This window comes from Mus musculus, chromosome 18 (assembly GCF_000001635.26).
Source record: "Mus musculus strain C57BL/6J chromosome 18, GRCm38.p6 C57BL/6J".
Classification (NCBI taxonomy): domain Eukaryota; kingdom Metazoa; phylum Chordata; class Mammalia; order Rodentia; family Muridae; genus Mus; species Mus musculus.
In genome coordinates this window covers 80,698,701-80,713,727 of record NC_000084.6, presented here as the reverse complement: position 1 = coordinate 80,713,727, position 15,027 = coordinate 80,698,701, and the positions used below count along the sequence as shown (strand labels likewise).

The 15,027-nt window shown below is 53.1% G+C and overlaps 1 protein-coding gene across 6 annotated transcripts in view; it reads left to right on the top strand.

The window, feature by feature from the left end:
• The first annotated feature begins 656 nt into the window (after window positions 1-656).
• Nfatc1 (nuclear factor of activated T cells, cytoplasmic, calcineurin dependent 1) overlaps window positions 657-15,027 on the top strand; it is a 106,867-nt gene continuing 92,496 nt past the window's right edge. For 3 of the 6 annotated variants that reach the window (NM_198429.2, NM_001164110.1, NM_001164109.1), the window contains exon 1: window positions 657-1,088. In NM_198429.2, the coding sequence (NP_940821.1) occupies window positions 962-1,088 (127 nt within the window). In that variant the 5' untranslated portion in view covers window positions 657-961. Of the gene's footprint in view, window positions 1,089-5,554; window positions 5,695-15,027 lie in introns of those variants that run through there. The other 3 variants (NM_001164111.1, NM_001164112.1, NM_016791.4) reach the window with 1 other exon arrangement.

The window sequence follows — 15,027 nt, the reverse complement described above, 5'->3', positions numbered from 1 at the left end:
CCTGCCAGTGGAAGCGCTTTTCCAAATTTCCACAGCGGGGGAAGCCTGCGATTTTACATAATGACTTCAGCATGCAAGGCGTCTCGGCACCCTTCCCCCGCCGCTCGTACCCCGAGCCCCTCATTAAAAGGGAGAGTAGCTTTCTCAGGGCACCCGCCTGAAGCCGCCGCCATCCCGGTTTGGCGCGCTCGCCCATCGCCCCCTAGTAAGCCCTTTCCTTCCCGTTTCGTCCCTGACTGTTTCTAAGTCCCTCAACTCTTTCCCAGGAGTCCTTTTCCTCCTAGTCTCTCTTTGCTCCCCGTCTTCCCTCTTGTACACCTTTGCCCACCTCCAGGTGCCTCTGCACACCTCTGGGAGCTCCCTCCAGTCCCTTGTGTCCTCATTACCCCCCGCTGCGTCCCTTCCCTCTCAATGCGTCCGGCTGGTCCACCCCAGGGTACCCCTGTCCAAACCAGGGCGCCCCGCTTGCCCAGCGAACGGCAGCCGCTGCGCACAGAGGGCGGCGCTCCGCGACTTGTCCCCCGGGCCCCGCGCCGGCTCGGGCGGGCAGGGGCGTGATGTCACTGAAGGGAGGGGGCGCGGGAGCGGCCGGCGGGCGGGAGCCGGGGGAGGTGTTTTCCAGCTTTAAAAAGGCAGAAGGCAGAGCCCGGCCCTGCGTCAGAGTGAGACCGAGAGGCTCCGAACTGGGCGGCAGAGTCGCCGCGCGGATCGGAGCGGCGGGGCACGAGCTCCCCGGCGCCGCACACACCTCCGCCCCTGCGGCGAGAGTCCCCGGCCGCAGGCAGGCCAGCCACGCGCGCACACACCCCGCATGTCACCTCCCCGCGGCGCACAGCGCTGAGCCCGGCCCGGCGCGTGTCGGCAAAGGAGAGGTCGGACTCGGGAGCCGGCCCGGAGCTGCTCCCGGCGCCAGCTCCTGCTCCTCCTCCTGCTGCTCGCCGCTGCCGCCACCGCCGCGTGGATGCCAAGTACCAGCTTTCCAGTCCCTTCCAAGTTTCCACTCGGCCCTCCGGCCGCAGTCTGCGGGAGCGGAGAAACTTTGCGGCCCGCGCCGCCCTCCGGCGGCACCATGAAGGCGGCCGAGGAAGGTAAGCCCTGCGCCCTTCCCTTCGCCCCCGCGAGCCCTGGCCCTTCGTGCCCGCTCCCCGCGCCCCGCACCCATCTCGAGTCCTCCTCCCTGGCTAAGCTGCCAGGGCCGGTCTGCGCGTCCAGGGAGGGGCGCGGGCGTCCGGCCGGACAGCGTGGCACACACTGTGAAGGGTGTCCCCCTGGTGTTTCCCCGGCGCAGCCCAGATTTCTAGCGCGCTTTCTTGCCAATAGGTGTCTCCTCTTCTCTAGCGCTGAGTACTCAAACTTGGTGGGGTCTTGGAGATACCACATGGGGAAACTTGATTCACGGGGGCGTTGAGATGTGAGGATGGGGCGCAGTGGGGGCGGGAGCGCTAGAAGCGAAAACAAACAACCAAACAAAAACACCCTGGGATGAAGTGAGGCATCTTTGGAGAGCCGAGTTGGTCCTGCCTTTACCTCAGGAAGGCAAGCAAGTCCATGACCAGAAGTATAAGAGTCCTGCATCCTCCCAAGTGAGTCTAGCCTTAGCTGCTTCTCACTAAAAGTAAGAGCTTGGCAAAGTGGCCCCAAGTGGTCCAGACTTCTAAATGCCTCTCAAACTCGTGGCCAAATGTTGTATCCAGACAAGAGTTCTGCCTTAGAAAATGCCTTGAGAAAGATCGAAGACGGACTGCCAGGTTTGAGGTTGCTTCTTCCAAAAGAATATGCGCTGCAATCTGCCCTAACCTGTCAGGGTCACAACAATGACATGACCCAGACCTTCTGTCAGAGCCCTGCAGGTCCCCTCAAAAGAGTTAGCAAAATAACTTCTAAAACGTTTAGGCTCCTGCAGGTGTCTTTGAAACACCCTTTAAAGAGTGACTAGCTTTTCAGCAGGGATAACTTGACCTATGTCGAATGGACCCCAGGAGCCATAGGGCTCGTAATTCCTTTTTGGCACCAAAGAAGTTACTTAAAATTACTGAAGGCCAGCTGGACCCCTGCTGGGCTGGGGCACTCCTATTTACAAGGGCGGCCATCCTGTAGACAAGCACTTGGAAGGAAACCTTAGCTTCCTGTGAGAGTCTGATGAGTGGGTCAGCAGGCAGAGGCAGCCGTTCCCAGAGTCAGCCCTGGACACCTGGCTCATCTTTAGACTTGAGCCATCGGCTCAGCACAAATGGATCCAGCTTTTCAGAGCCCAGGTGTCCTGGGTAGAGAGTCTTGTGTGAACTTTGAAGCGGAGCAGCAGAGATTGTTCCTTTCATGTCGCTGACCTCAATTCTAAAAGGTCTAAATGTTGCTAAGTGGACTCCCGAATGAGCTCTTGCAGCAAGGAAAGCTACAGTGTTTTTGTTGTGGTCTGGGTCGTGAATTTCTTGACATTTATTTCCACACACATCTGTCAGTCACTTTTCTTCTCCATCTTCTTCTACTTGGAGGCCTTAAAGCTTACGTTCTTTACTTGTAGCGTTACTGTTCCATTACTCAAGAAACCTTCTAAGCTGAGGTTGATGGCTCACCCTCGTAATCCTAGGCGTAATCTCAGCACCTGAGAAACTAAGGCAGGAGGATTGCCATGAGTTTGAATCCAGCCTGGGCAACAAAGCAAGAACCAGGCCTGCCTTGGGCTACAATGTAAGACCCCAAGTCCCAAAACAAAACTTTTTTGTCTTTCCTTTTTTTCTTTCTTCCTTCCTTCCTTTCTTTTCTTTCTTCCTTCCTTCCTTTCTTTTCTTTCTTTCTTTTCTTTTCTTTCTTCCTTCCCTCCTTCCTTCCTTTCTTTCTTCTTTTCTTTTCCTTTTCTTCTCTTTTCTTTCTTTCTTTTCTTTTCTTTTCTTTTCTTGTTTTTTTGTTTTTTTGTTTGTTTGTTTTTTTGTACAAAAGGGAAAACTATTGGGCAGAGGGTGTAATCATTTCTGGTGTAACTTACCTAGAAAAGGAAGTTTGACAGTGTCCCCAATGAAGCAGTGAGCTGGAGGCAATAATGACCGAATGATACTGGTCATATTTTACAGAGTGTGTGTGGATGTAACTGAGCTAACTAGAAACTGTGACCCAGTCTTGAGACAGCCAGACCCAGGCAGGGGAAAAGAACTGTATGCCGCAGGTCAGTATCTGCCATTGCTGTGGGCCGTGGGAAAGCACCTTGAGGAGGCCTTGATCGGGACACCAGCCTTCTCTGAGGCCTTCTTCCAGCTTGATGGGCATTTGGATGGAAGCTCATGCGGCCTGGCCATTTTTGAAGGCCTTGTGCTGCTCAGCTCTGAAGAACTCAGAGAAACACAGGCCTGTAGGTAGTCACAGCGTCAGAGTTGCCTCACACAATGCGCCACAGGCTCTCCGGAGCTGAACAAAGCTTTCCCTGTTCTCCAGCTGTATAGCTTCATGGCACTGTTTCTTAATCCAGATTAGAAAATGCTGCAGCCATGCACCCTGCTTCATCACACCCAGCACCCACCGGGGCTGGCCCATTAACATCTTGCACAGTTAGGAGGAAATGGTCCAAGCTAAACACTTCTATCAAAACTGGAGTGTCTGCTGAACTGGCAGGCCAAGCTTCATACTATATAGAGGACTGGCAAGGGGGCTGGCAGAGGCACAGGGTAGCATTTCATAAGTAGTTGTGTTGACTGACTCCTGTGTTAGAGAGTAGACAAGGAGGGAGGCAGGCCAGCCTCTGAGAGAAAGGCCTTGTGACTTCTTTCCTATTGTCCCAACATCTGGGGGCATGTGGCCAGGGGAAGCCAGGTGCTTTGTAACTTTAGCATAAAGCTTTCTTCAAAAAGTAGACAAGAAGGGCTGTTGTGTGTGGAACTGTGGGAAAGGTGGATAAAGAGAGATCGAGGTCTCACGGCAGAAAACAGAACTTCCATTTCCCCGAAGGTCAGCAAAAAAGAAAAGTAAAACAAAACAACGCTCCAACTCGCATCTCAAAGTGAGAACTATTATTAGAAACGAAATCAGGCCAGACTGAACTATAGTTTATCACTGGAGAAAAGCAGCCATTGAAACAGGGTCCTGGGAGAAGTGGTAGCCCACGTGATGCTCAAGTTAGCCTCCGGAAAAAGCCATCCCCCAGAGTCCAGAGCTGCAGGGCAGGAGGACACTGGGGACACTTGCATCTGGTGGCAGATACTGACACTAATCTCCCTCCTCCTTTCCTTCCTGCCTCCTTCCAGGGTTGGGTTCTGATACTGGTCTCCCCTGCCCTGGCCACCATTTTCCTGATATTCCAGATGTTGGTTTATGTGGTGCCAAGACACCAGGAAAGTTAGAACAAAAAGCTGGGAGAAACAGGAAAAGATGGTTGGGGCTCTGCAGGCCCAGCCTTTTCCTTCTGATTGCTGTGTGCATGGTACCCTGTCTGAATGGGTCACACCCAGCACCTACTCAGCCTTTGGGAGCTTTGAAATGACCCCCTACTGAAGCAGGAGTGTGTGGTGGTTTTTTTTCGGAGCTGAAAGATTAATGAGGTCGTTAGTGCACGAAAACAAGATTTGCTTTGAGGTAGGTGCCCACAGAGAGAGGTTGGCCACCATGGGCAGACTTGAATGCTTCGGAAGCAACTGTGCTCTGGGGTTTGACCTGCATAGAGGAGAAGGCGACCCTCAGGAAACTCCACCCTCATTCTCCTGACCCTTTCAGGTAATTTTAGTAAAAGCAGGGCTAGAAAATGACCCCACCCCCCAGCGTTGATTGCTTCAAGTTGCAGCGCTCTGAGGTGGGCTCTGAGATGCTTCCCTGAAAGTGGGTTTCCTCGGGCAGCAACCTGGAGGAAGCCTAAGAGAAGCCATGTTGGGAATATACATATATAGATATATCAGGGTTAGTATATATTTCCCTCTTTTCTTTTCTTTTCTTTTCTTTTCTTTTCTTTTCTTTTCTTTTCTTTTCGAACTTTTGAACTAATTCAGTAGTTTTGGTCTTTTTCCTGGTGCAGGGAAACAGCAAGACCCAGGGCACCTCCTTCGGCTGTGGACTGCACACCACGCTGAACAGGAACCAGGGGACCGGCTGCGGGGCCGGGCGGCGGGTCCAGGACGCAGCTCCAGCCCCGGTCAGCCCTGTACTGGGTCCGGGAGCGACGGCTCGGCCCGGCATAGGCTGCTGCGCTCCCCTGGAGGCGGTCAGCTGCGCTGAGGTTGGGGCGCGGACGCCAGGGCTGCTGGCAGGGGGCTAGGTTCCTGCGGAGCGGGGGGTATCCTAAGGGAGAGCGAAGCCCCACAGGAGGCGGAGGCCCGAGGGAGCTGTGCGGGGTCGTGCGGGGGAGCGGGCATGCGACAGAGGGCCGGGGGTGGACCTCGGACCGCGCGGTCCTGCGGGCACGAGTGGAGCCTGGGCTACGCTTGGGCTCGCGCGCGCGGAGTTTATTTAAAACTAGGAAGCCGGCGGCCGCGAGCCGCTTGTTTATGTAAACCCGGAAACACCCGGGGGGACAGGGGCGGGACCGGGGCGGGAGGCCGGGGAGGGGACAGGGGAGGGGACAGAAGGCGGGGGCCGCGTCACGCCGGGGACGCGCGCGAGCGCCGGGCGCACCAGTGCCGCGCGACCCCGACATGACGGGGCTGGAGCAGGACCCGGAGTTCGACTTCGATTTCCTCTTCGAGTTCGATCAGAGCGGCGGGGGCGCCGCGGCCGCAGGTGGGTCCGGCGGGGGGCGGCGGGCGACTGCACCCCGCCGAGGGCCGGAGTTTGCTGAGGTCGCCGGTGCCCGCCCCAACCTGGCACCAGCCGGGACCCCGGGCCGCCGCCCTGCGCGGCCAGGAGCGACGCGGACGAAGTTGTCGCCGGCCGCGAGGAGGCGGGAGGCCACCTGTGGGGCGAGCCTGCCACACTCACCGGCCCGGCACTTCCTGGCATCGGAGCACCGGGCCGCGGGAGAGGGCTCCCCCTCCTTCCAGGAGGCCCTTACCCAAGGGGAGGTTGTGTCCGGCGCAGGACTTGGACCTCGTAGTCCGGGGACAGATGGTCAGCGGTGCTGCCAGAGGGCGGTCGGAAGCCGCCCTTTCTGAGAGCCCGGCTGCTACCGCCTGGCCCGGAGGACCTGGAGCCAGGAGGCCCGGCCCGGTGCTGACCGCCACCGCAGCTCCCTCAGCAGGAAGGCTCCACCACTTGGGTTTCCAGTCCACACCTCAGCTACCAGAACCTGAGAGCTTTCGCTATCTTGCTGTCTTTCATTTTCTCTTCTCTGTCAAAAGTAAAGCTTCCAGTTAGGTTAACAATCAATGTGCTGTTTCCCCAAACTTGAATCTCCTAAACGGTTGGCAGCCCATTCCTTGCACCAGTTTCCCTCCTGGGCAGTCTGGCTCTTGTCTCCACCTGACTTTCTGTTCCAAGTTGCACACAGTCCCGGACAGTGTTCTGTGCTTTCCTTGGGGTCTGTCTCCCAGCCGCACTGGGACAGAACAGACATGACACTTGTAGAGCATCTCCGATGATCTGATCGTGTCATGTATTCCACTGACGCTCACTACTATTTTTTTTTTAAGTTAAACATCCTGTTCGCTTTTGAAGGTGAATGCTCCAACTTGGCAGTCACCACTCAGCAACTGTCATATGTCCGCCCATAAGACCCCTTTCGGATAGGTTTTCCTTCTTCAGGGCACAGGTGTCAGGGCTCCGGGGTCAGTGACATGAGGGCAGGCAAGACTGGAAGAGAGACAACCATTGGGAAGAGATCTGGGGCTAGAAGTGGAGGGAGACCCTTGACATCTCTTGGTCCTGCCGCTTTGGGGGATTTGGATTTACCCGCTCTTAGTGCATGGGGGCGTTTTTGAGTTCTCTCCAGAACCCTCACACTCCAGGCAGAAGAGCTGACTCTTGACTTCCCCTTAGGGTGTCCATGTTGGATTTGGATGAGTGTGTACCACTGTGCTTGTGGTTCCCTTAGGATCCGTTAGCTCTTGTCTCTTTAAGGGGGAGGGGGTACAGCCATGGAGCCTTCCTGGGCTGTCCAAGCTACCTGCTGTTGGGATAGGGCCCCACGGGCTTCCTGTGTCTCCTTACTTACACTGAATGGACAACTGACTACAGTCCCAACACTAGGAACAGACACAGAGATCCAAAACGGGTACTTTGGTACCTCATGGTGGCCTGAGGACTGCTTGGGGAGAGGAGAGGGTATCAGGGATGCTGCAGACTAGGTAGTCATCTCCACAGACTCAGAACCTTCGAGGGAAGGGTGCTGCACTTGTTCAGGTATACACCATTCATGGATCTCAGAATCCAGAGTTCCACTGGAGTCTTCGACTCATAGCTGGACACAGCCGCTCTCACCGTGTCTTTCTGAACTGTATTGGGACACATAATGCCCAAGTTGAGGTTCATCTGGGTCCATTCATGGAGGGCACAAAAGGAAGTCAGTTTGGGTGCCAAAGGAGACACTGGTAGGGGCTCTGGTGAAGCCTGGGAAGCAGGTGGCTCCTTGAGCTTTGGATGACGTCCTCCCCTTACGCATGTGAGGGGCCGTGCTCCTCAGACATGCTTGTGTTGGTTATGCTCTGAAGTAGATGAGGTAGAAAGGTGTCTTGTGTCTCACTGCAGCCCAGGCCATTTGTGATGATACCAGAGTGCTCGCTGAACTCCCTATTGCTGCACATAGGTGAGTGCTCCCTGGAGCTCCGAGTGCTCCCTGAACTCCCTATGAACTGCACATAGGTGAATGTTCTCTAGAACTGCACAGAGCTGTAGGGACATGCCTCTTGGATGGATGTCCCTGTGAACTGTGGGTCACTGCCTCAGCAAAGCCAAGATGCTACATCTAAGTCCAACACCTTTAGCTTGCAGGGTGTAGGCCACTGGAGAGAGCCCTTGGCAAGGGGACCAGCCTTGGGAAGAACTTTTTCTCCCTTCTCTTGTGTTGACAGAAGGTGCTAGAGAACATTGGACATGTACAATACATGTTACACTTCTCAGTTTAGAGACAGACAGACAGACTGACTGACTGACTGACTCTGACTTTTTTCTCTCTTATTACCAATCCCGTTATTACATTTTTATCCCTTGTCCAATTGCATTCCTTATATTACACAGTCATCTGAAGTTACTAAGCTCTCTGCTCCCCACTGAGCAGTAGAAGGAGCTTCACATTATCTGGAACGAGTCTAAACATAAATTCATGTAGGCCTGACCGATTCTGAGATCAGTTGCAAAGGAATATTTGGGTTTTGCAGCTTGTCCTGAGCACACAAAACCCACATCATGAAAGCGGACATGGCTACCTCAGAGCACAGCTTACCTCCTCAATGCTGCATGAAGGGAACCCAGTATCCCCCTCCCCCACCCCACCCCACCCCCACCCCCGCAGGGCCTCTGTTGCTCCGATCACCTACCCATCTTCCTGTTCCTTACCAGGCTCTTCGGAGGGAGGGATTGTGGCTTCTGCTTTATTTCCAAAGTGCAAAACAGGTGCCATTGGTGGAAATACAATAGCCGTTTGTGAGGGGATCAGAAAGAGAATATTTTAAAGTATACAGTCTGGGACAGAACAAGACTGAAGTAATACTCTCTTCCAAGATCAGGCATCCTTCTGTCTCCACCCTGCCAACCAGCGGGCCAGGGTCAGCTTTTGGGGATAAGGCAGGGACATAGGCTCCTTTCTGGGGCTCAGGAAATAGCTGCTTTGCTCGTCAGCTGGGAGGCGGGTGTGCCGCTTCCCGCCCCAGGGCTCCTGTTTTGTAAGTTATTTTGGCCTGACCGCTTAGTTCTGTCTCCGTGGTAACTCAAGAGGAAACTGGCCAAGGCCTTGGGCCCAGACAGCTCTGCCCACCAGCTCCAGGCTTAAACAGTGTACCAGTGGAAAGGGGGCTTTCCTACATGGGATTCAGAAGAGCTTTTATTCTCAAGAGTTTTCTGCCAAGGGCTGTGACTATCTCTTTCTAGCAGGATGTAGGGGAACCCATGTTGGTTGGTCAGTCCCACCACAGGAATCCATGGGAGGAGTTGGTCTTGCCCCCCAAGTATGCTACAGTTTGGTGCTTTTTTGGAAAAGGGCTTTGGTCTTTGGTGGGAGCAGCTTCACTGGGCTCAGGTTCTATAGATGTTTTAATCAAGGACAAACCTGTCTGTGTGAGCAGGATATGCTAGCCCCGTATCAGGTTTTCAAAAGAAACCCTTGGCTAAGAGGGAGCGCCTTGGAAATACAACAAGGGAAAGGAATGCTTTAATATTCACCTGGGGGAGTGTCGGAGGTCTTCGAGGAAAGATGTGGGCCCAGGCTGGACACGGGACCCTTAAGCACGCTGTAGTGAGCTTATTTGCGGACCATTGGGTGACATTTGCTATTGCTCCAGCAAGTCCAGCTCTCTGCCCTGTAAATCTCCCTTTAGCACATCGTTGCATGACAGTATTGAGAACCTGTTGCTGTCTGTCACTTCTCGGGACTGACCCAGTCTCCATACAGTCCTCATTAGGGAGCACTATCCAATGTGCTAAGTAAACACAAGAACGGTGCTGCCTGCCCCAGAACTGTTTTGTATTCTTTTGTTTCATCCCTAAGTGTGGAGACTTGCAGCCTCCCTCACACCCTGCAGGCTCTATTGCATGTAGAAAGAGCAGGGTGGGCAGGCATTGGAGGCCAGGACCTGGCTGGCAGGATCTTTCTGGTTCTATTTCTAGCGCAGCCCCAGGAAAGGCTAAAGGGGTTTGTTCCTTAAAATGAAAGGTGAAAGTTGGCTGTGATCGGTTGTGCTCTGTGCTTGTGAACAGTGAGTTTGGGTGGTGACTCCGAAGGCCATACCGATGGCAGAGGGTCACATATATGTGAGCATCACATACACGTGGTGTGGCAGAGACACAACATTGTCTTCACTCCAGATAAAATACCAAGTGCCTTAAGCTGAAGCACCTACAGGGGTATTTCCCAGCGGGTGCCACAGATTGCCCAGTGGGCAGCAGGCTTTCTCCACAAGTCTTAAGAAGACATAGACCAGGGGCTGTCATGGTGTGCAATGCCCTGGTACAGCTGCAGTAGTACCAGCTTGTTGAATTTGCTGAGGCTGGTGGGAGCTGGCCAGCGCAGAGAGTTCTGGATTTGCTCAGCATCGCCTGCCTGCATCTCATCCATGTGAAATACTGAATGCCGCAGGGTGATTGAGAGAAATGAGCTCAGAGGAATAGGAGGACAGACGGATGGACGGCGACACCTGCACAGGGTGACCGCGCCTTCCTTTTGTATTACATGGCATAAGAGAATGTGTGCGTGAGAGGTCTTTGCTTCCAATTGTGCTTTTCTTCCCTGGTCTCCCACACCTCAGTTTACTGGCCCAGTCAGCAAAAGCCAGGCTGCGGGGCACGGATGTTGCCCCGAAACAGCAGCATATGATGTTCTCTAATCAGCCTCAATGTCTCAGGATTAGTAAGGAATTACTGGGAAGCCTGGCATTCCTGATAGACCCCCATAGAGTGATCCCTTTGAGGAAGTGGAAGTTGGTACAGGTGGAGGGCTACCCCACAGGTCCAGGCTTTGCAGCACCAGGGAACTCAACCGGACTCAGCAGCCTGCCATGGGATCAGTGGGCACTCATGCTCTGAGGACTCTGAGGAGAAGGCAGCCAGCTCTGATGGCTGTCACAAAGCGAGCGGCTCTAGGCATGTAAGCTTTTGTTTTGGAGTTTGACCAAGGAAATCCATGTGTAAGCTAATTGCTTTTGTTCTTAATAGGTTATTTTTTGAGAAAGGGTCGCACCTAGCCCCAGGCTGGTCTCTGACTTCACCATGTAGCAGGATAGCATCTAATACCTGATCCTCTTGCCTGCACTTCCCGAGCGCTGGGCTGATGGGTGTAGGCGTGCTTATGTGGACATAGTCAGTGTCGGCATTGAACCCAAGCTCCCTGAAGGCCGGACGAGAGCTTACTAACTGAGCTCTACCCCAAGCTCCAGTTCTGTTTTCTTAATAAACCGTTTATGGATTTTCCTTTGCCCCGTTGAATTATATTGTATTCAAACATTTTTGGTTAAAGTAAAGGCCACTCTTGTAATGTCCTGGGGCCCACATGGTCTTTTCCACAACTTCCTCTTCCTCTGCATCTGGCCGAGCCCTGAGTGAGAAACCTCCTTCTTCCTCTTTCTCTGGGCTTCAGACACCCTGTTGCTAAGGCAGCCCCAAGGAGACAAGCAGAGATTTGCCATGTCGTCTGCCTGCCACTCAGCCATTTTTCCCCAGTACCCCAGGCAGCTGACCCCTTGGCCTAAACACTGCAGGGGTGTCAAGGCAGGACTCAGCTTGGCTTGCTGCTAGGACTTTCTAGAAAACTCGAAAACTCTTCCAATTTTCTCTTCCTTCCAAAAGAAGGTGGTCTGCTGTGGGGCCAGGACTGGTCTGGATTAAGGCGGATTCTTGCACTTAGGGGACAGAGAATAGCCAGGCCCTGCCTAACTGCACGTGTGCCTCCTTTGGGATTTGGCAGCTCAAGGCCATGCAGGACTGGTTTGGGTCTTCAGCATCTGGAGACATGGGCAGGTGCTGGGCTCAACTTTCCCAGTGTGTGCACAGCTGCTGGGATACCCATGTTTCCCATTAGCCTTAGCCTCAAACTTCCTTTTCTTCTGGGGTTGGGTTCCCTTAAGATGAAAACATAAAAAAAAAAAAAAGATGTATTTATTTTATGTGTGAGCATTTTGCCTACTTGTGTAGATATACACCACATGTGTGCTTTGGTGCCTACCAAAGTCAGAGAAGGACATCTGATCACTCTGAAACTATAGAGTTACAAATGGCTGTAAACCATCATCATGTGAGTGCTGAGAACTGAACCCGGGTCTTCTTGCAAGAGCGAGGAGTGATCCTAACCGCTAAGCCATCTCTCCAAACTTGAAAGCCCGTTCTTTTCCAGTGTTGTGTTGTTGGCAGTCTTCAGACAGTGCACGGAGCTCTAGAGACATAGGGCAGCATATAACATTGGCAAAACCTGACTTCCCAGATGGCTTAGCTGCCTGCTCAGGGGTAGGGCCTCTGAGGCCTGGGTGCTGTCTCACATGGCCTGGTTACCACCACTCTCCAGATGGGTTCCTGAAGCACCTTTGTTTAGAAGTGGTGCCTCTGGTAGAAGTTCGAATTGCTGTGTGATGTCCCATATCTGCTGGGGACTGTGCCCTGGGCTCTAGTATGGAACCCTTCTAGGACCACAGTGGTTCTGAGGCCCAGAAGGCTGGAGAGAGCATAGATGATATCATCCTGAGGGGGCCTTTTAGGTGATGAACAGGTGGGGGTCATGAAGGACACGCCCATCTGGGGGTGGCAGTGAGTGTGTGAATTTCTGAAGACCTTGGGAGATGCTCAGAAGGGGCCTGGTTGGATGTGAGTGCAGCGAGAACTACTTCCTGACCGAGGCATGCTGCGGAGGGTGTAGTATCTCAGGCAGCACCAAGCCAGAAATCCAAGTGCAGAGGTGAGGCTGAGCCATGGCACAGGCATTCTTCCCGGACTGTGAGATTCCAGCATCAATGAAATCAATTCCTAAAACTCCTACTCTATTAGCCTGTAATTTCTTCCTCCTTTTTATCATTAGCAATAATGCAGTGACATTTTGGGGTGCCCACTTTCCACTCCTCACTGCCTTTGATTGACTAGTTAAGACCTGACTTCTTACCCGAAGATGAGCAGATCCCGGCCATATCTTCTGGGCCATGGAACATTGAATGTGCCTTTCCATAGAAAGTTTTAGATTGGGAAGTGCTAGGCCAGCTAAGGGAGATCTCTCCATCAGTATCTTTCTCTGTGTTTGTCACCTGTATGGGATTAAAAAAACATAGGATGCATAGAAAACCCTCTTCTCTCCTTTTCTTTTCTCCTCTGTCTCTTCTTCTTCCTCCTCCTCCTCCTCTCCCTCTTCCTCCTCTTCCTTCCTTCCTTCCTTCCTTCCTTCCTTCCTTCCTGCCCCACCTCCTTTTGCCAAAATGAATGTGTAGACGGCCTTTAGTGAGAACAGCAGGGCAGCACAGCTCTGGACATAGCCATCTGTTGTGCTACTCCTGAATAGGGTCCCTGGTAACCTGTTCCAGACTTTTCTGTTGGTAACTTCACAGAGGAGCCAGACCGTCTGTTGGTCTCACCAACCAGCCTTTGGTCATCAGGCTTTTCCACCTGAACCTGTTTCGTATCTTCACCAACTGGGTTCTTTAGGATTGGTGTTCTTTTCTCACCATGGACAGTCTGCATCTCCCATCAGTCCTCCCTGGGGCTGCATTTTGGGATACCAGGGGTGGCCTGTGTCTGCTGGACCTGAAGAGGGGGGGTCACTGGCAGTGGACGGCTCTGCCCCTTGTCCAGTGCTTCTAGAAACAAACACTCTGAGCCTAGGGACTCGGCAGAAGTGTCTGATAAGTCCCAGATGCCGCCAGCCACAAGTCCTGTCTCTCCAGAAGTATTGCTTTCTCTAGAAAGTGGCTTTAGAGTTATTTAGGACAGGTGGAGGTCATTTCAGTCTTCGGCTCCGGCCTCTTGAGATCTGGATTGTGGACTGGGGGGTGGTGCTTCCCTATGACAAGGCTAACCACAGCCACGGCTGTAGGCTCCACTTGGCAGATGCAGGTTCTTGCTACGGGTTGCTTCCGATGCCTCGAGCTGTACCCCATTCTCCTCTTTGTCTCAGCTCTGGCCTTTCCAGCGCGTCTCTGTGACCCAGGGATTGAGGACTACCGATGGCCTCTTACTGGACACTGGAGTGGGACTCTGGTCCATCTCATAAAGAGGCGGCTGTGTAGCCAGAGAGGGTTTGTGAGCCCATTAATGGTAGAAGCCTGGGAGAGAGCAATAGTGGGAACTTCCTAACCTACCTAAGGACTGGCATGCTCCTTACAAACCATCTTAGGGTTTGACCGCTGCTTAGAGACCCTTTTTCTGGAGTTTCCCCCTGTTGGTTTCTGAGCCAGCGCTGTCCTTGACCACAGTATCACGCAGCCGGGCGCTGAACCCTAGTGTGGATCTAGGACTTCCTTGGGCTTATTTCCATTATTCAGAGACCTGGAAATGCTTGTCTCCAGACTCGTGTAAATGGGCTCTGCGATGTGGAGAGCCTTTCTGATCAGAAATCCGGAAGCATGGCTTTGCTGTCGAGTACTAATTATAACAATGATTTTTTAAAAAGTGCTTACCAGAGTATAATCAGCACACAATGATCTCGAGGTCTAGGGGTGTCTTAGGAGCCTGTGTTTTGTTTTAGACGCTCTAGAAGATAGATTCCCAGGCACCAGCTAGCCTCAGGTAGCCATAAGAGCCACACTGGAATCCACATTGTCACCCTTCCTCTGGGTGTGTTCTTTGAAGCCAAACATTTGGCCTGCTTGATAGAGCCATTTGCTTGTTAACACCTATTTAAACACCTGGCTCCCTGCGTCTGAAGCACCTCCCTCCACCGATAACACCGCCACTCTTCCTCCCTCCCTTCACAGTCTGTCTGTCCATCTTTCCTTCTGCCACTGCCCATCCATCACCTGCCATTCAGGTGATGGTCTGCCTAGTCATGAAACAAGATAAACGTGTGATGTAGAATCTGAAATACCCCTGCCTCTCTCAGCCTTTGATATACTAGAATTGCAGAGGTACTGAGCTGTGTTGTGCCTGGCACCGTCTGAGGCTCTGCAGACAGCCGTGAACCACAGGGCAGGCTGTGAAAGCTGGCTTCTGTTGGTCAGAGAGATGGATAGATAAAAATTCCTGTTAAATTGTGATATATACCAGGGTGGTGGTGGGGGAGGAGGTAACTCAGCTATTGGGTAAGGATTTGAAATCACAACTGGCTAGGGAATGTGCATTTTGAATATAGAGAAGACAGTAAGAGCCAGCCATGTGATGTGAGGTGGAGGACATCTTGCCTGAGGAATGCTGTTGTGCTGGTATAGAGTAAGGTCTATAGTCTAGCAGGAGGCCTTGCAGCAGTCTGACCTCAGGCCATTCCCAGAGGCTACACTCTGGGCCTGGAGTCCTCAGGGCTGGCCCCAGGTCTTGGACTCACTGCCTTTGTGATTTATGTGT